Source organism: Mobula birostris, chromosome 4 (genome assembly GCF_030028105.1).
Source record: "Mobula birostris isolate sMobBir1 chromosome 4, sMobBir1.hap1, whole genome shotgun sequence".
Classification (NCBI taxonomy): domain Eukaryota; kingdom Metazoa; phylum Chordata; class Chondrichthyes; order Myliobatiformes; family Myliobatidae; genus Mobula; species Mobula birostris.
In genome coordinates this window covers 53,330,037-53,356,241 of record NC_092373.1, presented here as the reverse complement: position 1 = coordinate 53,356,241, position 26,205 = coordinate 53,330,037, and the positions used below count along the sequence as shown (strand labels likewise).

Below are 26,205 nucleotides of genomic sequence, written 5' to 3'. Positions count from 1 at the left end.
CTGGTTGCAAGATAAGGAATGACTCCATCAAAATTGACATCTAATAATTGTGCAGAATTTTGTGAATCACTGTAGTGTGTGCATAGTTGATAGCTGTTGGAAATATAACTACATTTTACTTTCTCTTGCTGGGGTCGCGTGAACAGATCAAAGTTATTGCAATGCCAGGAGTTACAGGCTTTGCTACATCATAGCAAACCAGTGACATATGTGGCATTATGGCCAGTGCACCTTGCATCAGAACTAGAATAATTCACTCTGTCAATTTCCACATAGCATACAGACAAAGGAGGAGAATCTTTGTGGCCACTGTTCTATATCTTGGCTGCACCATGATGTTTTAATTCTGTTACATTCCACTTTGCAATTGCATTTCAACTACCCCAGCAAAGCAAGAATGACCAATGGGTTACAAGTTCAAATTTCTGATAATGAGTCTGACGACCCTAGTATCCACAGGCATAGGCATAGCATGCAAATAATAAAAACTATGTTGTCATCCAATATCCATCAGAGCAGTAGAATCTTATTGTATATCTGTATAACTTCACAGAATTCCTTTTTAATAGCTCTTTGGCCATCAGCTGAGGAGCAAAAGCAAAAGGAAAATAGAGAAAAACAGAGAAAAAGATGCCGAACAGGAGGAAGAGGTAGGAGACAAGTAAAATAGTTCCTCAGAATTGAGTAGTATTTCAACAAGTGGAAACCCTAGTCTTTGTTCATCAACACCTTAACTTTATTCTGGCTGAATATCAGTTTGTCTATTTGACTGGTGTCAAATTAGTCATTTAAATATTTAAGTGAAATGGAGCCATAAAACTTAAAGTTTAAACTCCTTTTTTTCTGTTATTAAAACATTCTACATTTCCAAGAGCCAGAGAGCAGTGAAATAGCAGCTATATCTTTAGGAAAGTGGGAGAAATCCTGAGTAGCTGTGAATAAATTTACATGATTAAAAGAAGCGGAAACAAATGAAGTTCTATCAGACTGCCGGCTTCATTAAGGCACAGGACATGACACACTTTAAAAAGTACCCACTACGTACCCAGTGTGTGTCAACTGCAGCTTTAAACAGAACGGACTATTAATCCTTCAAAATGTAAGCATAATACACTCCCTGCTAGATAACAATGCATTTCAGGGAATATGCTTGATTTTCATTTTAAAAGAAATTGCACATAATTCTATAAAATAATTCTAATAGCCTAAGAGCAAAAGAAAACATTAGAAATTTGTACAGTATTCAATTTTTGACCAATCTATTCTTATGATAATAATATAAATAGGAAATAACGTGATAGTTTATAGTTAACACAGGAGATGGAAATTTATGGCAAGAGCTGGTACATAACAAATGCCATTGAATCATTTTTTGTTATAGATAATAATTGTGCATAAAAGTAGCTTATCCAACACCTGTCCATTTTGCACAAATCAAATTTTTACCAGTTAGAGATTAAACTTAATTTAATTACCTGCATAAAGGTAGCTGGTATAAGAAGGATGTTTATTCCTGAAAACCTCTTTTATTTTTTCTATTTGTACTGCAGTTGGTTTCACTGCAATTGGTGTGTACATAACTGAAAATGTTTCAGCTTGTGTGATACCTTCTTCCAACATTGCCTAGTTTCATAAAGAAATGTGAATGTGTAAAACTTCAAAAGAAAGTACATCATGCACATCATTTCTACAATATATAATGCATGTCATTATTACTATGTAAAACTGCATAGTCATGTCACTGCAAAGGAAACTTCCAGGAAATAACATTGCAATGGAAACCTTTCAAATATCATGGAATTTTGTGTGATGAAGGAGGAAAGCACTGAAACTTGGCATAAATTTTCAGTCTTAATTGTAATAAATCCACTTCACAGTCACTAATTCTGAATGAAATTATATCATTTTCTTAGATTACACTGGAGTGAAAAGTCTATTACAGGTTTCGCCACTTCTTCCTAGAAATTTTGAAAATTCAAACTATACTTGCATTGACAAGAGAATCAGTATTTCCTTTTTTAATGCTGGAGAAGGAAGCATGCAATCATTGCAGCACCGAAGTGGAAAGGGTCAAGTGCAGCACCATTTGCTAGTGACCCAGTAGGAATACCAATTCAGGGAAGAAGTCATTGAATATAACTTCAGCTCCAGCTTATCTGCTGGAAACACTGCAGATTGAGTATTACTATTTGTCTTTAGGGTAAGGCAGGTTTCCATTCATGTGAACAGACAGTTCACAAGTCGGAAATATGGGTGTTAACCAAATATTCAGGCAGCAAAGATGCCTACAGGTCTACAGCAATTGCCAAATCCATATGGATGGTTGCCCAGACACTCACTTGCATGCAGATTACAAATGCATAAGTCAGGCATCATAACCTGGAGAGGACCTGTATTATTTTTACTTAACTGCACCATATTTATCAATTAAGTCTTTTGTTTGTACACTCTAGGATGTCAGAAGGTGAAGTGTAAAGATGGAATAGCATCCTTTGCTCCGTTCTTAGACCCACTTAATTGTTACAGCTTAACTTCTGTTATGAAGGATTCCTATTACACTGATGATGCAAGATTGATATTATTATTTACATTTGTTGGAATAGACCATAAGACCAGAAGACCATAAAATATGGGAGCAGAAGTAGGCCATTTGGCCCATCAAGTCTGCTCCACCATTCAATCATGGGCTGATCCAATTCTTCCGTTTCATCCTCACTCCCCTGCCTTCTCTCCATACACTTCGATGCCCTGCCTAATCAAGAACCTGTCTATCTATGCCTTAAATGCACCCAATGACTTGGCTTCCACAGCCACTCGTGGCAACAAATTCCACAGATTTACCACCCTCTGACTAAAGTAATTTCTCCACATCTCTGTTTTAAATGGATGTCCCTCTATTCCGAGGCTGTGTCCTCTGGTCCTAAACTCCACCACTATGGGAAACATCCTCTCCCCATCCACTATATGCAGACGTTTCAAAGTTTGATAGATTTCAATTAGATCCCTCCCACCTCATTCTTCTAAACTCCAGTAAGTACAGGCCCAGAGCAAATTAAATGATCCTCATACATTAACCCCTTCATTCCAGGAATCATTCTCATGATCCTTCTCTGGACCGTCTCCAATGCCAGCACATCTTTTCTGAGATAAGGGTCCCAAGATTGATCATAATATTCCAGCGTGGTCTGACCAGTGCCTTATAAAGCCTCAGCATCACATCCTTGCTTTTATTTCCAGTCCTCTTGAAATGAATGCTACCATTGCATTTGCCTTCCTTACCACTGACTTAACTTACAGGTTAACCTTTAGCGAATCCTGCACAAGTCCATTTGCACCTCTGACTTCTGGATTTTCTCTATTCAGAAAATAGTCTACCCCTTTATTCCTTCAACCAAAGTGCAGGACCATACACTTCCTAACACTATATTCCATTTGCCACTTCTTTGCCCAATTTCTTAATTTGCCTAAGTCCTTCTGCAGTCACCCTGCTTCCTCAACACAACCTGCCCCTCCACCCATCTTTGTATCATCCACAAACTTGGCCACAAAACTGTCAATTCTGTTATCCAATTCATTGACATATAACATGAAATGAACCCCAACATTAACCCCTGGCAGCCAACCAGAAAAGGCCCCCTTTATTCCCAGCCTTTGCCTTCTGCATGTTCGTCAATCCTCTGTACTTGCTAGTGTTTTTCCTATAATACCTTGGCTGATATGTTGTTTGGTAGCCTCTTGTGTGGCACCTTGCTAGACTTTCTGAGAGTTCAAGTAAACACCATCCACTGACTCTCCTTTGTCTATCCTGCCTGTAATTTCCTTAAAGAATTCCAAAAGATTTATCAGGCAAGATTTTCCCATGCTGACTTTGGACTATTTTATCTTGTGCCTCCAAGTACCCCAAAACCTCATTCTTAATAATGGACTCCAACATCTTTCCAACCACTGAAGTTAGGCTATAATTTCCTTTATTTTACCTCTCTCCCTTTTTAAAATGTGGAGTGACATTTGCAATTTTCCAGTCCTCTGGAACTATTCCAGATCTAGTGATTCCTGACAGATCACTACTAATGCCTCCACAATCTCTTCAGCTACTTCTTTCAGAACGCTGGTTGTAGTCTATCTAGTCCAGGTGACATATATAGCTTCAGACCTTTCAGCTTCCCAAGCACCTTCTCCTTATTGATAGCAACTACACTTATTTCTGCCTCCTGACACTCTCGACTATCTGGCATACCTATTGTGTCTTTTACAGTGAAGACTGATGCAAAATACTTATTAAGTTTGTCTGATATTTCTTTGACTCACATTACTGCCTCTCTCACATCATATCCAGTGGTCTGATATCCATTCTCACCTTTCTTTTACTCTTTATATATCTGAAATAAGCTTTTGGTATTCTCTTTTATATTACTGGCTAGCTTATCTTCATAATTCATCTTTTATCTCCTTATACAACAGTCAAGTTTCCAACCAACATCTGTAAGTTATAATCAATTATATTTTAACTTAATATAAGACCATAAGACAAAGGAGCAGAAGTCGGCCATTCGGCCCATCGAGTCTGCTCAGCCACTCCATCATGAGCTGATCCATTCTCCCATTTAGTACCATTCCCCCGCCCTCACACCATAACCTTTGATGCCCTGGCTGCTCAGATACCTACCAATCTTTGCCTTAAATACACCCAATGGCAAGTTAGTATGTTATAACTTGTTCCATTATTCAAGAAGGGAACCAGGGATAACCCTGGAAACTATAGATTGGTAAATCACATGTCAGTGGTAGGAAAATTACTGGAGAGAATTCTTACAGGTAGTACAAATACAAATGAGCATTTGGAAAACTATGGCTAAATTAGAGAGAGCCAACATGGCTTTGTGTGGGGCAAGTCATGTCTTTCTAACTTGATTGAGTTTCTTGTCAAGGCGACGAGGGTTATTGAAGAAGGTGGAACTGTGGATGTTGCCTATGTCAATTTTAGTAAGGCATTTGACAAGGTCCCTCAAGGGAAGCTCATCCAGAAGATTTAAATGTACTGAATCAGTGATGAATTGGCTGTTCGGATTCAGAACTGTCTTGCCCGTAGAAGGCAGAGCAATGTGGTTGAAGGGCCTTATTCTTGCTGGAGCTCTGTGATTAGTAGCGTTCCACAGGGGTCTGTACTGGAATCTCTGCTGGTTGTGATGTATATAAATGACATGGAAGAAAATATAGATAGGTAGGTCTTGCAATTCCTCCGTCTCCGCCGCATCTGCTCTCAGGATGAGGCTTTTCATTCTAGGGTGAGGGAGATGTCTTCCTTTTTTAAAGAAAGGGGCTTCCCTTCCTCCACTATCAACTCTGCTCTTAAACGCATCTCCCCCATTTCACGTACATCTGCTCTCACTCCATCCTCCCACCACCCCACTAGGAATAGGGTTCCCCTGGTCCTCACCTACCACCCCACCAGCCTCCGGGTCCAACATATTATTCTCCGTAACTTCCGCCACCTCCAACGGGATCCCACCACTAAGCACCTCTTTCCCTCCCCCACCTCTGCATTCCGCAGGGATCGCTCCCTACGCGACTCCCTTGTCCATTCGTTCCCCCCATCCCTCCCCACTGATCTCCCTCCTGGCACTTATCCGTGTAAGCGGAACAAGTGCTACACATGCCCTTACACTTCCTCCCTTACCACCATTCAGGGCCCCAAACAGTCCTTCCAGGTGAGGCAACACTTCACCTGTGAGTCGGCTGGGGTGATATACTGCGTCCGGTGCTCTCGATGTGGCCTTTTATATATTGGCAAGACCCGACGCAGACTGGGAGACCGCTTTGCTGAACACCTACGCTCTGTCCGCCAGAGAAAGCAGGATCTCCCAGTGGCCACACATTTTAATTCCACATCCCATTCCCATTCTGACATGTCTATCCACGGCCTCCTCCACTGTAAAGATGAAGCCACACTCAGGTTGGAGGAACAACACCTTATATTCCATCTGGGTAGCCTCCAACCTGATGGCATGAACATCGACTTCTCTAACTTCCGTTAATGCCCCACCTCCCCCTCGTACCCCATCTGTTACTTATTTTTATACACACATTCTTTCTCTCACTCTCCTTTTCTCCCTCTGTCCCTCTGAATATACCCCTTGCCTATCCTCTGAGTCCCCCCCCAACGCCCTCCTTGTCTTTCTTCCCGGACCTCCTGTCCCATGATCCTCTCATATCCCTTTTGCCTATCACCTGTCCAGCTCTTGGCTCCATCCCTCCCCCTCCTGTCTTCTCCTATCATTTTGGATCTCCCCCTCCCCCTCCAACTTTCAAATCCCTTACTCACTCTTCCTTCAGTTAGTCCTGACAAAAGGTCTTCTCCATCTGCCAAAAGCAGAACTTCCTGGTGGCTAAACATTTTAATTCCCATTCCCGTTCCGACATGTCGGTCCATGGCCTCCTTTTGTGCCAAGATGAGGCCACCCTCAGGATGGAAGAGCAACATCTTATATTCTGTCTGGGTAGCCTCCAACCCGATGGCATGAATATTGATTTCTCCTTCTGGTAAAAAAAAATTTCCTCCCCCTCCCCCTTCTTCTATTCTCCACACTGGCCTCTTATCTCTTCTCAGCTGCCTGTATCCTACCACTGGGTCCTCTCCTCCTTCCCTTTCTTCTCTAGTCCACTCTACTCTCCTATCAGATCCTTCTTCTCCAACCCTGTATCTTCCCTACCCACCTGGCTTCACCTATTACCTCCCCCCCCACCTTTTATTTTGCATCTTCCCCTTTCTTTTCAGTAATGAAGAAGGGTCTTGGCCTGAAACAACGGCTGTTTATTCATTTCCATTGATGTTGTCTGACCTGCTGAGTTCCTCCAGCATTTTGTGTGTCTGGCTTACAATTTCAAAGGAGATGTAAGAGGCGAGGCAGTGTGTTTTTATTTACACAAAGTGGTGTGTGCTTGGAATGCACAACCTGGGGTGGTAGTAGAAGCAGAGACATTAGAGACTTTTAAGAGACATTTATATAGACATACGAGTGTTAAGAAAATGGAAGTGTACAAGGACATCTTCATTCCCTCTCTGCTGCATTTGGAGGTTCCCACTTCCTTCAAAAGGATGACAAAGATACTAGTGCCCAAGAGGCAGGAGAGGCCTCTCAAACCAGGAGAAAGTCTGGCTGGAATCCAGGGATCTTCTCTTGAAAGCTGAGAGCCACATGTTGGCCCCACACTAAGTGGGACCATTCATAGTGAAGAGTGCTACTAGCATGGTTTCTTATAGATTGTGCCTACCATCATCAATGAAGATTCATCTAATGTTCCATGTTTCGCAGCTAAAGGTGCTGATTACCTCCCTCCTGAATCTAGTCAACCCTCCCACTTCCTTCTCCCTGCTTGGTGGATGGGTCCCCAGTCTATTCTGAGATTCCAAGGCATCTCATTAGGTGTGAGGCCAGGTCGAGTATCTTGTGGGTTGGGAGTGGTATAGCCTTGAGAAACATTTGTGAGTTCCGACCCATGACACCCTGAATAAGTCTCTCATTCAGGACTTCTGGCAGGCACTCTGTGGCGCCTCACGAGCTGTGCCTAGGGAGGGGAGGCCCTGCACATACGAAGATTCTGCTGTGGCTTCTGCATGCCGTGGAATGGTTTCAGCAATCATGCTTGTGAGTACGCATGTTCCAGTCAATTAGTGTTTGATTGTGGTGGTATTTAACTCCCTTCCTCTCGTTCCAGTCTTGTTGAGACTTGGCCAAAAGCATAGTCTCCCTGTTTACCTTTGCCCTTGTTTCAGGAAAGAAGACTACTGTTTTGATTGACACTGTAAAGAAGTGGTACTTATTTTGTAATATGTTACTGCTTCCTAGCCACAGTGTTGCAGTTAGTTTTCATTTTGAGAGTTTTAGTTAATGGCCCTGTTGACTTGGCATTTATTATTTTTCCCTTATCCTTCACAGTTCTTATTAAATGTAGTGAACTGTTCATCTGCTTCAATGTCTCTCCCTCTGCACTTGGGCCATAAACCCACACTTGAGTCAATATTCTTATTGTAATTTATAGTTTTTATTATTATGTATTGCAAAGTCCTACTGCTGCAAAACAAGTTTCACGACATATGAGGAGTGATTGATAAGTTTGTGGCCTAAGGTGGAGTCAATTTTAGAAAACCTAGCACATTTATTTCCCAACATAGTTCCCTCCTACATTTACACGCTTAGTCCAGCAGTTGTGGAGCATATGGATCTTGGACCTTCAGAAAGTGTCCACAGCAGGGGTGATTAATAAGTTCGTGGCATAAGGTAGAGGGAGGTAACAGCTCTCGTTACATGCACGTGCGGTTCAACTCTTCGAGTGATTATGCAGAAAGTTTGAAGTTAATAACTCATCTCCTTCTACCTTAGGCCACAAGCTTATCAATCATCCCTGATGGGTTATTAACTGATGAGTTAAATATTAAACCTGATTCTGCCTACAGTGTCCCTGTCAGAATCAGAAAAATTTAGTTAGCTCCAAACCAAGCTGTGGTGCAACCTGTCAGCATGCTCTCCACCATACATCTATAGAAATTTGCTAGTGTCTTTGATGATGTACCATATGTCCTCAAACTGAATGAAGTAGGGTCACTGGTATGCCACCTTTGTGACTGCATCAATATCTTGAGCCTAGGATAGCTCCTGAGATGTTGCCACACAGGAAATTGAAACTACTCACACATTCCAACACTGATTCATCAATGCGGACAGGAGTTTGTTCTTCCATCTTATTCATCTGAAATCCACGGATAGTTTTTTGGTCTTGTAAGTATGAGGTTGTTGTTGCAATGCCACTCAACCAGTAAAACTAACTCACTCCTGTAAGTCTCCTTGTCACCATCTGAGATTCCACCAAAGCAATAGTGTCATCAACAAATTTATAGATAGTGTTTCAATTGTACTATCCACACAATTATGGGTGTAGATCGAGAAAAGCAGTGGGCTTAGCATGCATTCTCGAGGTGCACCTGTATTGATAATGAGGAGGACCTGTTATTACCAATCTGCACTGTCTGTGATCTTCAGTTACAGAGGGCGGTACAAAGGCCTAGGTTTTGAAGCTTGGTGGTTGGTACTCAGAGAATGACCATGTTGAACAATGAGCTGTAATTAATTAACAGTAGCCTGACAATATCTTATTTAGAGATACTGGCCCTTTGAGATGCGCTGCCCAGCAACCCTGACTTAACCCTAATCTAATCACAGGACAATTTACCATGACCAATTGACCGACCTGGTACATCTTTTTACTGGGAGGAAACTGGAGCAACCGGAGAAAATGCACACATTCCACTGGGAGGACAAAGCCAGGATTGAATTCCAAACTCCAACGCCCTGAGCTGTAATTGCATCGAGCTAACCACTATCATCTTGGTGCCCCAAAGCAGAGTGGATAACCTCATCAATTTAGGGTTGTTGAGTTACAGATAGGTAAAGAATATAGATGGAATGAAAGAAAAGATTGAAATGAATTCTTAGTTTTTTCAAACAAGCAATGCTGGAGATGGCAATAAAATAATAATCATCATTTTGGAGAAACTATTTGTTTAAAGTTACACATATGAATGTGTCCCTTGTACATGATCTACATACAAAAAGTATTTTACACATTTTATGGCTCACTAATGCTCATGAGCAACTTACATAACATCCATAAGGAAGATGGTCAAGCACTTCCAAGAGTCATCCTATTGTATCATATCATGTACAGATCCAATGACATTGCCAAGTGGGCGACATCCAATTTTGTGTTAATAGACAGAAACTATTAATTGCAGTTGTAAACTATTGCCAACTAGTGGAGTGGTGTCGCAGCAACAACCTGGCACTCAATGTCAGTAAGGTGAAAGAGCTGATTATGGACTTCAGGAAGGGTAAGACGAAGGAACACATACCAATCTTCATAAAAGGATCAGAAGTGGAGAGAGTGAGCAGTTTCAAGTTCTTAGGTGTCAAGATCTCTGAGGATCTAACCTGGTCCCAACATATCGATGCAGTTATAAAGAAGACAAGACAGTGGCTATACTTCATCAGGAGTTTGAAGAGATTTAGTATGTTAACAAGTACACTCAAAAACTTCTATAGATATACCGAGGAGAGCATTCTGACAGGCTGCATTACAGTCTGGTATGGCGGGGGGCGGGGGGTGGGGCGGGTGGAGAATCGAAAGAAGCTGCAGAGGGTTGTAAATTTAGTCAGCTCCATCTTGGGTACGAGCCTACAAAGTACCCAGGACATCTTCAAGGAGCAGTGTCTCTGAAAGGCAACGTCCATTAATAAGGGTCCCTAGCACCCAGGGCATGCCCTTTTCTCACTGTTACCATCGGGTAGGAGGTACAGAAGCCTGAAGGCACACACTCAGCGATTCAAGAACAGCTTCTTCCCCTCTGCCATCCGATTCTTAAATGGACATTAAAGAATCTCACTTTTTTAATATATATTATTTCTGTTTTTTGCACAATTTTTTAATCTATTCAGTATATGTATACTATAATTGATTTACTTTGTATTTTCTTCTATATTATGTATTGCATTGAACTGCTGCTGCTAAGTTAACAAATTTCACGACACATGCCGGTGATAATAAACCTGATTCTGATTCTGCAAACATATATGCCAATAATTAGATAACTATAGAGAAAGGGTCAATAAATACTTCAGTTTGAAGCCACTTCTAAATTTAAGAGGGTGAGACAGGATTTCAGGCTGCCTCAGATTAAAGAAGCAGCGTCACAGAAACATCCTTGTATTATAATTTGTATTGTTTAATGAGATGCCTTCTATTTCTGATGAGTAAACTTGCCACCCAAGCAGCAAATTAAAGTGGCAGCCTACATGTTTTCTGACAAATCAGGATTTTCACCATTTTAACTGGTTATTTGATGGATTGTTTTGATCTTCAGGGGAAATCACTGATCAAAACAAAGAAACTGCAGCTTTGTTTGCAAAGTGCTAATTCAGAAGACACTAAGAATCAAATCGAGAACTCCTGAGATCTCTTGGAAAACAGGAAGAATGTTCTTTTGCTTGATACTTGTGTACAATTGAAGAAGATTCAATTAAGTTTATTATTGTATCTCTACATTCAACTACTGAATTTATCCACAACCTACTATTCTCAGTACTTTGTACAGTGCACAGCCTCCATAATGCTTTGCTCTCTCAAATGCATTCTATTTCCCATTACACTCAAACAGATGATCCATGGCTATGACTGCTTCACTCACTGCCAAATACTCTGCTCGAGCCTAGTCTGCCCTATTCCTTTCTATACATTCCATCTCACTGGAGTGCTATGCTGGTTTATTTGAAATGTACAATATACTGTACCTTTTGAAGTCATGTTAATAATACCTTATTCATTGAATGTCAAAGGGGTATTTTAGAGAGCTTACAACACTATCACTTCCTAAACCTTGGTTGAGTTTTGCAACATCAGGCTTGTATTCCAATAATTTAGGTCATTCCTCTTTCACTTACTTCTCCTCACCTGCCAGTATAGCTTGACATGTTTGCTGATGTTCTGTTCCTTTGCTCCATGTAGCCAATAAATGTAATCAGCAATCATAGCACTTCTAATGGTAAAACAGAATACACAAAGTAATACTATACGTGGTACTCAAAGTTAATACTACAGAGTCCCTACTGTTGTTTTCAGAACATGTAGCTTGTGAAGAATTTTTAACCCTAAGCTGTCCTCTATACATTCAAGCATGTATTTATAACAGATACCAGGAGAAAGATTAGCAATTTTCTGTGAGTACAGGATAAACAATTTATGAGCATACCACAAATGTAATTTTCAGACAATAAAGGAATATTGTCAATAAAATTTCAAAGGCAGCAAATATGAATACAGTGAATTCCAGCTAATTGGACCATCAGTTTATCAGGACAGCCACTTATTTGGGACTCTTAAAGAACAAAAACTAATCGAGAGAATAGCCAGCATTCCCTTTGTTTATTTGGGACACTATGCCACTTAATTGGGAGACTGTTGCCAAAGTCAACAGTCCATGAGGCCATTAGACACTGCACTGTGCTTACAGTGAACAATTTTTAAATAGCATCAGCTGTGTATGTTTGTGTTCAAAAAGCAGTGACTTTTGTCACTGGTAGTTGGCGAGAAATAAGCAGAAAGACAAATCAGAATTGTTTTGCTCTCTGCGATTCAAGCATTCAGGCTTGGGGATGCCAGAACGGCTGGGAGTGAAAGTGAAACTATTTCACTACTTCAAGTTAGGAACTATGAAAAATTTCAAGCTATCAATAACAATCTTGAATGTGTTACAATGAAAATGAAGATTTGGAAGATGCAATCATTGAAAGTATTGTATGAAAACAGTCCATTATCTGCACTAGATGCACTGATTTTGTTCATTTACAGTCAATCAAAAGAACATGACAGTGTACTCTCAATGAATTCCTCCATCAATACTACTAGGAACTAATACATTTTTATATAACAGCAGGTCCTGAAGGGTTTTGGCCTGAAACGTTGACAATACTCTTTTCCACTGATGTTGCCTGGCCTGCTGAGTTCCTCCAGCATTTTGTGTAGTAGTATTAGTAGTGTTCTACTTTGTTCTGTACTTTATTTAAATACACAATTTGTCTTTTTTATACCTTTTTTTAATATTTTCATCAAATTTGGCTAATTAGAGCAGCCAATTACAGATTAGATAACAAAAAGAGCATAGAGAAGGAGTAAAAGCATTATTACTGGTGTTGATCAACAGTGACAAGTGGGGTGCTATAGTGATTGTTCCTGAGCCCCAAGTTGCTTCACAATCTACATCAGTAATTTTGATGAATGGTTCAAGTGTCATATTTCCAAATCCTCTTCTGATATAAAGCTAGGTGGTAGTGTGAGCTGAGAGGAAATGCAGAGAGACTTCTGGGCTATACGGACAGGTAAGATGAATAGTTAAGGCATAGCAGATGGAAGAAAATGTAAATAATAACATGAGGTCATCCACTTTGGTCAATAAGACCAAGGAACTGATTGTAGACTTCAGGAGAGGGAAACTAGAGTCCCATGAGCCAGTAATCATCGGAGGATCAGTAACTTTAAATTCCTTAATGTCAATTATGGATCAAATAAAAAAAATGAAATTGAAGCAATAGTGATAAGCGTGGACGCTGAAAAGGCATTTGATTTGGTTAATTGGAATTTTCTTTACAAAGTTTTATATAGGTTTGGTCTATATAACACAATTATTAAAACTATACAGGCACTATGCGACAATCCAACTGCTAGGATTAAAATCAATGGATATTTATCTAATAGTTTTTACCCTAGGAAGGGGCACAAGACAGGGTTGTGCATGGTCACCGCTACTCTTTGCATTATATCTGGAAGCATTAGCTCAATACATCAGACAAAATGAAGATATCAGGGGAATTACTATTAAAGGGACAGAGCATAAATTGGCCTGTTACGCGGATGACATTTTGATCTATCTAGGGCAACCAACATACTCTTTATACCTAAATTGATGCAATCCTTTGAACAATATGGCCAATTATCAGGATACAAGATCAACATAGATAAAACCCAACTACTTCCATATAACTACAGCCCACCAAGAGAAATTGGAAGTAGATATCCTTGGGCATGGCAAACAGAGCCTGTCAAATATTTGGGCATCATCATGCCAAAAGAATTGGCAAAATTATCAGAATGCAATTATCAGCCTCTATATAAAAAAATTTAAGGAAGATATAACAAGATGGAACCTAATTCCTTTTCTTGGTCTCACTTCAAGGACTGAATCTATTAAAATGAATATACTGCCCAGACTACTATATCTCTTTCAGAGATTAACCAAAATTAATTCAATGAATGGAACAAGATGCTATCAAGATATATATGGCAAGGTAAAAGGCCTAGAGTTCATCTCAAAACTTTGCAATTAGCCAAGGAAAAGGGGGGATGGGGTCTATCTTCTCTTAGAGATTACTATTTTGCAGCACAATTGAGAGCTGTGATATGCTGGTGCAATCCATCATATGATGCTCAATGGAAAAACATTGAGGAGAGGATACTTTCCATCCCTATACAGGCAATTTTGGCTGATAACAACCTGCAAAGTTACATAAATACTATTGATAACCCATGGGTGAAATGGACTCTTAAAAAACTATTATAAAAGAATACAAACTAGAGAGTAACATTGCAATTCTTAAATGGTGTGCATATGATTTGGATTTTACACCAAACAAACTGGATGCTAAATTTAAGGACTGGATAGCAAAAGGAATAACAGCTATTTGCAGTATAATGAAAGAAGGAACACTGTTCAGTTTTGAAATACTCAAAGAGCAACACTTAATAGAAAAACAAAATTTTTATCGATATTTACAGATACGGAAGTATGTTAATAGGATGGTTAAAAATGTAACCAAGGCAAGTACGTGTTTGATAGAGCTATTTAGAAAAGCATATAATTCAGACAATGGTAATAGAATAATTTTAAGCGCGTGTAAGGGCTTGTCAAATCTTAAAACACATTCGACTTCATACATTAAAACAAAGTGGGAGAAGGAAGGCGGGATAATAATATCTGAGGAAGAATGGACAATAATATGGAAGTATCAATGGAAGTGTACCAGTTCACAGAAACGGAGGGAGTTCAGGTGGAAAAACTTGATAAGATATTTTATTACACCCTCTCAGAAATCCCATTATGATAGTAACTTCCCTGTTTGCTGGAGAAATTGTGGAAATCAAAATGCAAATCATTTTGCATTTTCTGGGAATGCCCCGTTATCAAAGACTATTGGAGTGGGATACACAATGCCCTACAAGATGTCTTTAAATGTGAAATACCCTTAGAAAGTAAGACCATATATTTTGGGTATATACCTCAAGAATGGTTGAAAAGAGATAAATATTTAATGAATATACTGCTGGTGGCTGGTAAAAAGACCCTTACCAGGGAATGGTTATCACAGGAGAGCCCAACTTTAAATGCACGGATGGAAATTACAATGGACGTTTACAAAATGGAGAAGATAACAGCACCTGTTAATCATAAGTTGGAACAATTTGATTCATACTGGAAAAAATGGTTTAACTACATAACACCTCATAGGCCTGATTTTATTCTCACAAGTCAATGAATATGTTGTAAAAAAAAAGATCACTCCCTACTTTGTACATAGTTTTCTTCTTTTGATTGTTCTTTCTTTCTTCTCCTTTCTATAAGTGTATACCTCAGATAAATATTATGTAGAGATTTGTGACAAATATGACTATATGATATAAGTGTACAGTATCTGAAATACATCTTATGGAAAGTTTTGTTTGATGATGAACTTCAATAAAAAATAAATTACAAGAAGCACAACAATGCCTCTACTTCCTCAGGAGTCTGTGGAGATTTGGCATATCATCAAAAACCTTGGCAAACTTCTATAGATGTGTGGTGGAAGTGTGCTGACTGGCTGCATTACAGCCTGGTATGGGAACACCAATGCCTTTGGAGTGGAAAATCCTACAAAAGGTAGTGGTGTTGGCCTAGTACATTATGGGTAAAACCCTCCCAAATGGTGTTGTAGAAAACCAGCATCCATAATCAAAAATCCTCACCACCCAGGTCATGCTCTTTTCTTGCTGCTGCTATCAGGTAGAAGGTACAGGTGCCGCAGGACTCTCACCACCAGGTTCAAGAACAATTTCTACCCCTCAACCATCATGCTCTTGAACAAAAGGGATAACTACACTCACTTAAGGACCCTTATATCTTGTTACTTAATGCTCATTATTTATTGCTGTTTATTTCTTATCTGCACTTGCAGATTTTGTTTGCAGTTTACAGTTTCTGATATTTACAGATCCTGTTTACAGTTACCGTTCTATAGATTTGCTAAGTATGCCCACAGAAAAAGAATCTCACGATTGTATGCAGTGCCGTGTGCATACACTGATAATATATTTTATTTTGAACTTTGGTAGTCTACATAGGAAGCTGGCATAACCTTTTTCAATTTCTCACTATTTAAAGAAATTGTCATTCAGAGAGACTTGGGTGGCCTTGTATACACATCACTGGAAGTTAACATCCACATACAGCAATGTTGTGTGTAGGAAGGCAAAGACCATGTTACCTTTTGACCATTAAAATGTTTGACTACAAAAGTAGAGACACCTTGTTCCAATCCATGAAACCATAATGACTCCACAATTGTAGCATCATGCACAGGTTGTAAAAACTATAGAAAAGTAAGAAAATTAAAGAGGGTATATTGTATTCGTCATAGAGGAAGGTTCACCTGATTGATTTTGAAATGGCAAAATTATTATACGAGAAACAACCAGGCAGACTAGGCCTCTGTTTTCAAGTTTAGAATTGTAGCATACAGTATTCTTTATGGTACTTGATGGGGCAGCTGCAGAATTTAAATTTCCCCAGGTCGTAGCCCACTAGTCTCTGAAAAACATTATTTTTTTTGTTAAGAATGATCAGTCACTGAGTATATTTATGACAGAAATCAACAGGGTTTTGCATATAATGGGGAAACAAAGGACATTGCATTAGTGCAGCTTTAGGGATCAGAGGTAAAAGATGCATCATTATCTGCTTGAATTATGGAGCCAGTGACCTAATTCTGCTTCAGTTTATGTTCTTATGCACTGTGTATTCTTAACATAATCTCTTCCCTACCTGAAGAAACCAAGGTAGATTGTATAACCAGTTGCAAAATATTTCAATTCAGTCTGCAAAAGTGACTCTTCTTCCATTGTTTGTTGCTTTAATTCTCCATCTCACACTCAATCTGACTACTTTATCTCTCTATGCTATTCCAACAAAGCCCCGTTAAGATTTAAAACCCACAGATTAACAAGGCTTTGCTGTTACTTAATGGACTTCCATTCTGATGTAATCAATCTGCAGCATACTTAGCAGTGGATATGGAATGAAAAGCAAAATAACTGCAGGTGCAGGATTCCAGCAAATACCAGAATATTAGCATAGCAGGCAGCATCTGTGGATTTAGGAAGAGGCAAATTTCAGGCCAGTGCCTACAGGTATGAGAATGACATGGCATAGCCTTCAAATTAACATATTAGTAATCTAGAGGCTAAAAATCCTGAGTTTAAACTCCACTCTAGTAGCAGTGGAGTTTGAATTCAGTTAAAAAGATTCAGTTTAAAATAAACCAATCAGTGTTAACAACAATTGTAATGCTACCTTATTATTTAAAAAACCCATCCATCTTTCAAAGGAGATCTGTGCAACCTGGCCTAATAATTAACCCTTAAATGGCTTAACATGCCACACTGTTTTGATGGGCAATAAAGGCTAGATATTGCCATTGAAATGCTGATTGTAACAAATGAGTGAGTATTTCATGCAACCTATGTTTTTATTTCGGGATTCTGGAATCTGCTGGGTTTTATTTTGCAATTTGCAGCCCCAGCAAAGTTTGTTTTCATTTTGTTTTCACTCTCCACAGATAGACCATCTGTGATTAAAAATGTCATTACTACAAGCAATACAACCTCACATTTCTCCTGATTGTCTACTAACTGTAGACATTGTTCTCTCCATTCCCCCCCTTTTTTGCAATCTGAAAAATTTTACAGAGTTCACTAATGATCTGGAATGTAAATTCTTTCTCACCAATGATGCTGCCAGACTTGTGGAGCATTTCTAACATTTTGTCTTTTCTTTTCCAGTACTTCTGATTTGGTTCTGCATTTTTGAGTGTATTGCTCTAGATTTCCAGCACTTGCATAATTTCTTGTGATTTTTAAACAAACTGGTAAATATACTATATAACTGTATACAGTATATAACTTGACAGTGTGCAATCATCTGGCTAAAGTGATATAAAATCAATAAATCCAAATAAAATATTTCTGCTCAACTACTGAAAGAGCCCGATGAACTTCTATTTTTGCTGACTCAGACTGTGGGCTCCAGAACTGCAGCAGCAGCCACATCTTAAAGGAAAGACATTGGATTGTTGTAAAAGTCTATTTTCACTATTTCAAGTGAAAAGTACGGGTATTTTTCAAATGCCCTAGTTAATATTGAAAGGTGTTTTATAAATGCATGCCTTTCCTTTAAGTTGTGGCTGCTGCTGCAGTTTTGGAGCCCAGCTTTCAAAGACTCAAATCACTCCTAAACACTTTATAGCCAACAAAATAATTTTAGTGTTATCACTGTTGCAATATGGAATATACAGTATTTCAACCACATTTCACACAATAAAATCCCATGCTATAAGATATATTTTTAATTATGATTTGATTGAGATATAAATATTAACTAGGGCATTTGAAAAATACACATGCTTTTCACTTGAAATAGTGGAAATAGACCTTTACAACAATCCAAAGTGACAGATAGCAGGTTGAATTCGGATCTTGTTCCAAAGGCAGGATCTTTGACAGCACAGCGTACTCTTGATCAACTCAGATTTTTGTGGTCAAGCCTTTAGCATATGCCTTGAACCCACACTCATCTGACACAAGCAAACTGTGCTACCAATTGTCTTATGGTTTACAATTTTTTTCATAAGAAGTACAATCATGACACTTCCTATCTGTTAGACGTATCAGTAGATCTGAGATAGTGGGTATCAGCAGGTGGTGGTAAACCAATGCATGATACTGTATCCTTTTCTCTCCTCATAATAGAAATATTAGAAGGCATGTAGAAGTACAGGAAAAGGAAGTAGTTCAATAAGTGATCGATTCTAACAAATGCCTTATTTCTACCCTTCTCATTACATCACACACCCACATCAACCCAGAAAACTTCAGACAAGAAAATAGCCTCAGAAATCACAACTGTATCAAAATGTCCATACCCAGATGTTCCATTTTTTTTTTACTTCCAGTAACAATGATAAAACGTCTGTTTTAATTAGTGGAAATTTGCTCTGGCAGTAAGGGAGGCAAAGAGAAGGACTGCATATTTTACATTGGTATTGAATGGCATTTATTTGAGAACCTGGATTGGAACAGGAATAAATACCATTGTTAAATAGTTCAACAACTTGGAATGAGCCTGACTGAAGCACAAAACAAAGAGGAATCACAGTGAAAGGCTAACAAAATTCAGACAGATAGGAGTCCAAAAGAGCCATGAGATTGATGAATAACATGGTAGTATTGTCTGACTATAATTCAGAGCATTTGATTTGGGGGAACAAAAGGCAAATGTATCAAAAATGATTAAGGATGCACAGCAATCTTTATTTTTTAGTTCTAGTTTTTACAAGAACTCCTCCAGAACGAGAATTCAAATGCACAGGTCAATACAATGGATTTACTACGGAGATGTATTTCTTGAGCCAGCAACAGGTCTGTCAAGAATAAAATCCCTGCATCTGAATTTACCCTAGTAAATATGTGCAAGTCATGTTAAGTATTGCAGTGATCAAACTAGTTTCAAAATGAAAAGAATGTTTGTGATTGGTAATATTTTAACACACTCAAATACAGTAGTACGGTACAATTAAAATTTGATTGCTAGAAAGGTTCATTCAAAACCCCAAGCAGATGAGCCCTTAAATTCCTAGGTGCTACCATATCAATGTTTAGCATGTTAAACTTGCATTCACCTTAGATGTAAGCCAGTTAAAAACTGGAACACTATCAAAAGAATTCACTACTAAAAGCAACACTAACAAGTTTAACCTTGTTATTGTTGTTTCCAACTAGCATTAAAATAAATGCTTATAATAAAGAACCCTTTTGAAATGTTAACTTTCAAAACCGATCTCTATATTACATTTGCAGAATTTCACTGACCTTGCAGCTTCAGTATATCGTTCCAAACAACGGAAGACTGTAGCTTGACGAAGGTGATTACGGAAGTTAATTGGATTCAGTAAAATGCTCCTTAGAAATGTCAGAAGACTGTAAATTAGCTTGACCAACAAACTATTTATAAATTTTACTAAGTTAGTCAATTTTATTGCAAAAGTGAAATATTTAAATATCAATGTGCCCAAAGCCTCCGTATATGAATACGTCTTAACCTTATCATGCCCGAGGTAGGTTCATACAGTTGATTGAGCCAATTGTAATATTATCCCTCTTCTTTGTTGAAATAGAATATTAGTATTGATTTGAACATCATTACTTTCCCCCAAAGATTATGTTTAAGGTTAGTTGTGATATGTTTAAGGAGCATGATGCAATTGTCTGCCTTGTCAAAGATTTTCAACATCATAGTACTAAAAGCAACCTAACTGGACCTTTTCCATTTTAGGTTTGCTTACAATCACAATTAGTTTTACTGAATAATGGTAAATTTAGAGGAAACATTAAATGGTACACTGTTCACTACAATGGACTGTTATATTTATACACTCAGTGGTTACTTTATTACGTCTTTGCAGTTAATGCAAATATCTTATCAGCCAATGATATGGGAGCAACTGAATGCATAAAAGCAGGTAGACAAGGTCGAGAGGTTCAATTGTTGTTTAGACCAAATGTTGGAATGGGAAAGACACATGACCTAAAGTGATTTTGACTACAGATTGTTCCTGTGAGTATCACAGAAACTTGCTGATCTCCTGGGGTTTTCATGCACAACAGTCTGCAGAGTTTAACAGGAATGGTGCAAGAAATGACGAAAAGTCCAGTGAGTTGTAGTTCTGTGGTTGAAATTGCCTTGTTAATGACAGAGGTCAGAGGAGAATAGCCAAACTGATTCAGGCTGACAGGAAGGTGACAGTATTTCATATAACCATGAGTTACAACAGTGGCGTGCAAAAGAGCATCTCTGAATGCACAAAATGTCAAACCTTGAAATGGATGGCCTGGAGCAGCATAAAACTACAAATATAAACTCAGTGGCTACTTTATTAGGTACAAGAGGTACATTAGGTACATTATTGTTGAACTTTGGTAGTTATGTAGTATTAGCTATAGAGTGTCGGATGGCAAAACACTCTTGATAGCCTTTTCCCACTTGAATAGGGAATTTTTTTCTCAAAAATGGTGATATATGGAGTATTAGCCAGAATATCACTATTCTGAACTAAATTTGGTGAATACTAGAAAATTTGTTCAAAATCAGGAAAAAACTTGTCTCCTGACCCATTGAGGATTTCTCGTATTTTTTTTGTATTTCAAATTTCCAGCACCTGCAATTTCTACAGCTAGCCATTTTACACAGAGTAGACAGAAGAGCAGATTATCTGGCTATAGTATTTTAATGAAAAGATAGAGATAACAAAGACTCACGAGAGTTTTATTTTTTCATTCATTAATTTAAATAGACTGAAAATCATGATTCTAGCTTTTTAAAATTTTTAAAATGTGGTTTACACAGAATGATGCTTTAAATTGCTAAGTATGCCCCCAGAAGAAGAATCTCTGGGTTGTATGTGGTGACATGTATGAACTCTGATAATAAATTTTACTTTGAACTTTAAATCCATGTGAAAGTAACTTAAATCTTGTTCTAACATACTTTACACTGAGAAAAGCTCTCATTGGACAAACGTAGTTATGATTCAAGTGGAGACAAATTCAAATACTTTACTTTTATATCCATAAAAGCACTTCTCAATTGACTTAAAATTTAATCACTCCACTTCTCAACTATAGTCAATCATCTTAAAAATATAAACATAAATAAAATTACAAATACTTTTGTAATATTTGAATATATCTGAGAAACAGTTTTTTTAAAAGACAAAAAGGCATTATTTTATTACATCTGATAAAAATCAAGCAGAAAATATTAAAACTACCTTTCTGTTAGTTATTAAATCAGTTATTTGAATGGTATACCTCCAGCAATATACAACCATTCATTTTATGGTTAAAACTGTGAGTTATGCAGCCGAAAGGCTGAATTGTACTCTCAATGAGCAGGAGTTGCAATGCTACGTTTGAAATACCATTTAATTCTGATGTATTCAATCCGCAGCGTAATTAGCAGTGGATATGGAATGAAAAGCAAAATAACTGCAGATGTAGGATTCCGGCAAATATCAGAATATTAGCATATTAGGCAGCATCTGTGGATTTACAAAGAATCCTGTGGATTAAATAACCCTGTGTTACAGAACATTCAAGCATTTTTTAGTTTTAGATAAGATTGATTGGAATTGTGCTCAAATTTTTACCATTACTAGGTTGACTCTTTGGGTACAATTACATGAAGTGTTCCTTCATATATTTGGAAAATTTGGAAAATGCTTGAAATTTGACAAATATATTAGTCAAACAGCATAGGTCTTCAGCATTAAACAGGATAGCAATAATTATATCAATTGATAATGATTACCTGTGAGCATGATTAAGAGCTAGGTCTGGTCTCCTCATACGCAGATAACAAGTTACAAGTTTGGTTTCGATGAAACTGGCAATGCTCGAAATCTTTTCATAGGATGCATAAAACGGGTTTCCCAGAACAGCACCTTTGCTACAAAGCTAAATAAAGCAAAATAATGTTCAGAGATTATGCTAATAACAATAAAGTAGGAAAATAGTAATTATTCTAAACCAGAATCTACTCAAAACCTTTAATTTGTTTTCCATTGAACATCATAGCCTGCAGATCATCATCAAGGAAAATTATGAAGTGACACAGACTATACAATGATTAGACAAGACATTCCTCAAGTATTCTGTTCCAAGAGATAAAATCCGTAACATTAATAATCTTTTACTTAGCACCTTTACTGTACTTAAACCCAAGATTCTTCACAAGAATGAACATTTGTCAAAATATTGTATAACACTGGATTAGGGCAGCTGATCAATCCCTTAGCCAAAGTACATTCTGAAAGCTTAGATCTGAGCAGCAGAAGGTATCATTTTCAATTAACAATGAAGATCTATATCTTGGCAAGAATGAGAGGAAAATAATGGGCAGATCACAGTAGCTAACTCATTCAAAATGTTGGAGTGAGAGTTAGAAGGTGGTGGGGGGGAGGGGAAAAGGGGGAGAACTCCTCATCTTTTTTTTCTAGTCCTCCTGAAGGGTCTCGGCCCAAAACATCAGCTAATTCTTTTCCCTAGATGCCACCTGGCCTGCTGAGCCCCTTCAGCATTTTGTGTGTGTTGCTTGGATTTCCAGCATTTGTAGATTTTCTCTTGTTTGTGAGCTAACTCATCCCATCATTTCAAAATTATAAGATAGAGTTTCTTGTATTCACTTGGGATCTACATTCAGACATCCATGACACTCACTTGATATTAAAATCATCTGTAAATTTCAATTTTCGAGTTCAAAGCCACAGAGTATAATTTGAATCTGCAACTCTCTGATTCAAAGGCAATAGGGCTATCAACTGCAAATGCTCTTGGGCTATAGCTCTTTTTGCAATACTTCCCTCCACCTTTTTATACTGGCTATCTCCCCATTGTCTTTCAATTCAGGTGAACGGCCATGACTTGAAATGTAGATTGTCAATTTCCTTCCATAGATGCTGCCTGACCTGCTGAGTATTGCAACTGAAAATACTGATCCTGATTCTGCCACTTCAGCATAAGCATCATCAGCATTGCTTCTCATTCCTGGCACCCAACTCATTATCAACCCTTTCCTGGGAAGGGCCCAAAATATACTTGTAACAGTGCATGATGATGAAAATGGAATTAATGTTCTCTTATGTTAGAACATATTGCTGGGCCTGATGGTAGAAGCAAATACATTTGGGACATTTAAGAGACTCTTAGATAGGCACCTGGATAAAAAACATCAAGGGCTATGTGGGAGGCAGGATTAGATTGCTCTTAGAATAGGTTAAAAGATTAGCACAGTAACATGGGCTGAAGGGATTGTACTGTGCTGTCATGTTCAATGTGTCAACATTTCTTGCATACATAACATATAAACACTACTTATAGCTATGTTTTTGGATTTGAATTTTGAAGGCAACCAATATGATCATTTGTAATTCTGCACAAAATTTTTGCTTCTAAGAATCACGCATCTCAGGATTATGGAAAAATGTCTTTCATCCCAATATCCATAACAACCAGGTGGCCTAACTTAGGTAGCCCCATTTGCCTGTCATTGACCCTTATTCTTCTACCTTTCCTATCTAAGCAAATGTCCAAAATCCTTTTAAATGATGTAAAGTGTAATAGTGTCATGATTACCACTTCTTCTGGTAGCACATACCTTAGCCTCCGTGTGAAAAAGATGATGTCATCCATTTTAATTCCTTCCCCTCACTTTAAGCCTATGTTCTCCACTTTCAGAATTCTCTTCCTTGGAGAAAAAGACTGTCTATTCAGTTTATTTATATGCTTCATGATCTTATAAACCTCCAAGGTCACCCTCAGCCACCTATACTCCAGGGGAATAAATATACTAGTCTATTCAGCATCTCATTATAACGCAAGCCCTCCTGTTCCGGTAACATCCTTGTTAATCTTTTTGCCCCCTCCAGTTTAATGACATCCTTCCTATAGAGATGTGACCAGAACTGTATGCAGCACCTCAAATATAGCCTCATATACTGCTGTAGCATGATGTTCCAAATGCCTTCTTCATCAGCCTATTTACTTGTGTCACCACTTTCAAGGAACTTTATACCTGCACCTTTAGGTGTAAGAGTCCTGCAATACTCCCCAGTGCTGTACCATTTACTGTGCAACTCCTCCCCTGGTTTATCTTACCAAATGCAACACTTCATACTTATTTGAATTAAACTCCATTTGTCATTCCTCAGACCACCAGCTCAGCCCAGTTGATCAAGAATCTGTTGTAATCTTAAGTAACATTCTTAACTGTGCACTATATCAACAATTTTTAGAGTTATTTGCAAACTTACTAACCTGGCCACCTAGATTTTCATCCATATCATAAGTATAAAAGACAAGCAAAAGTAGAACTAGCATCAATCCCTGAGACTCACTACTGGGCACAGACCTTTGCTCTGAGAAACAACCATTCACTGCAGTCCTCTGTCTCCTACTATCAAGTCAGCTTTGTATCTAAATGACTAGCTTGCCCTGGATCCCACACGATCTAACTCTCTGGACTAGCCTACTATGCCATATGACATCAGAGGCCATGCTAAAATACATGTAGACTATGTCTACTGTACTTTCCTCATCTATATTCCTGACCACATCTTCAAAATCTCAACCAAATTTGTGACACAATTTTCCACACAGAAAAGCACACTGAATGTCCGTAATCAATCTATGTGTTTCCAAATGAATGTAAATGCTACTGCTCAGAATCCCCAACCCAGAACAAACTCACCACTGATATTAGTATTGTTCTCGTGATTTTCCTTGTAGTCTTACTTTAAAGACATAACATTAGCTCTTCCAGTCTTCCAGCACCTCACCTATGGTTGTCTATGATACAAATATCTTTGCAAAAGCTGCACAATTTCTTCCCTGACATCACACAATGTCCTAGGGATACACTTGATTTAATGACCATTCTGTGTTTTAAGATTTCCAGCACCTCCTCTTCTGTAATATGGACTCTCTTCAAGACATCACTATTAACTTCCCTGAGTACCAGAACATCCAAGTCTTTCTCCAGGGTAAATATACTGCAGATATTAAGGCTCTTACCCATCTTTTGAAGCTCCACACCTGGATAACATTGTTAATTTTTAAGGGGCATGTTTCTCTTCCTAGTTAAACATTTTCCTTTTAGTATATTAGTAGAATCTCTTTGCATTCTCCTTTATCTTTTCTGCCAAGACTACCTCATATACCCTTTTTGTCACTGAATTTTACTCCCCTATATTCCTGAAGAGATTAATCCTTGCTCTTGCTGCCTTACTCTTTAAAAGTCTCCCACTTGCAAGGTGGCCCTTTACCTGCAAACAACTTCACGGATCAACTTTTGAAAGTTTCTGTCTATAATGCCATCTAAATTGGCCTTGCCCAGTTTAGGATTTTAACTTGTGGACATCCACAGAAGCTGATATTCTTGTATAGCAGAAGATATTTTACCAATTTTTGACGTGCATTAAAATATGCATCATGAGGAATTCATTCCAAAATGAGAATATATGTTACATAAAATATTCAATATCCATTGATTTCAAACATAGTTGATTGAATGTAATTGAGCCTTGTTACACTAAATCCACATGGAGTGAATAACAGATTATCCTTTGCCAAACTTGGAAAGCATATTTTACAGAAAGATCAAACTCGAAATATATAACTCTCTTAAATATCCGTACAAAGAAAACAATTTGTCTATTTCATTTATTTATAACTCATTTA

The 26,205-nt window shown here is 38.1% G+C and overlaps 1 protein-coding gene across 1 annotated transcript in view; it reads right to left on the bottom strand.

Annotated features, from left to right (window-relative positions):
- Positions 1-26,205, bottom strand: part of LOC140197023 (spermatogenesis-associated protein 16-like) — a 123,741-nt gene that overhangs the window by 51,141 nt on the left and 46,395 nt on the right. The window contains exons 3-6 of the mRNA XM_072256958.1: positions 22,280-22,425; positions 19,783-19,872; positions 11,503-11,587; positions 1,476-1,623 (exon numbers count right to left, since the gene is read on the bottom strand). Of these exons, the coding sequence (XP_072113059.1) occupies positions 1,476-1,623; positions 11,503-11,587; positions 19,783-19,872; positions 22,280-22,425 (469 nt within the window). The remainder of the gene's footprint in view (positions 1-1,475; positions 1,624-11,502; positions 11,588-19,782; positions 19,873-22,279; positions 22,426-26,205) is intronic.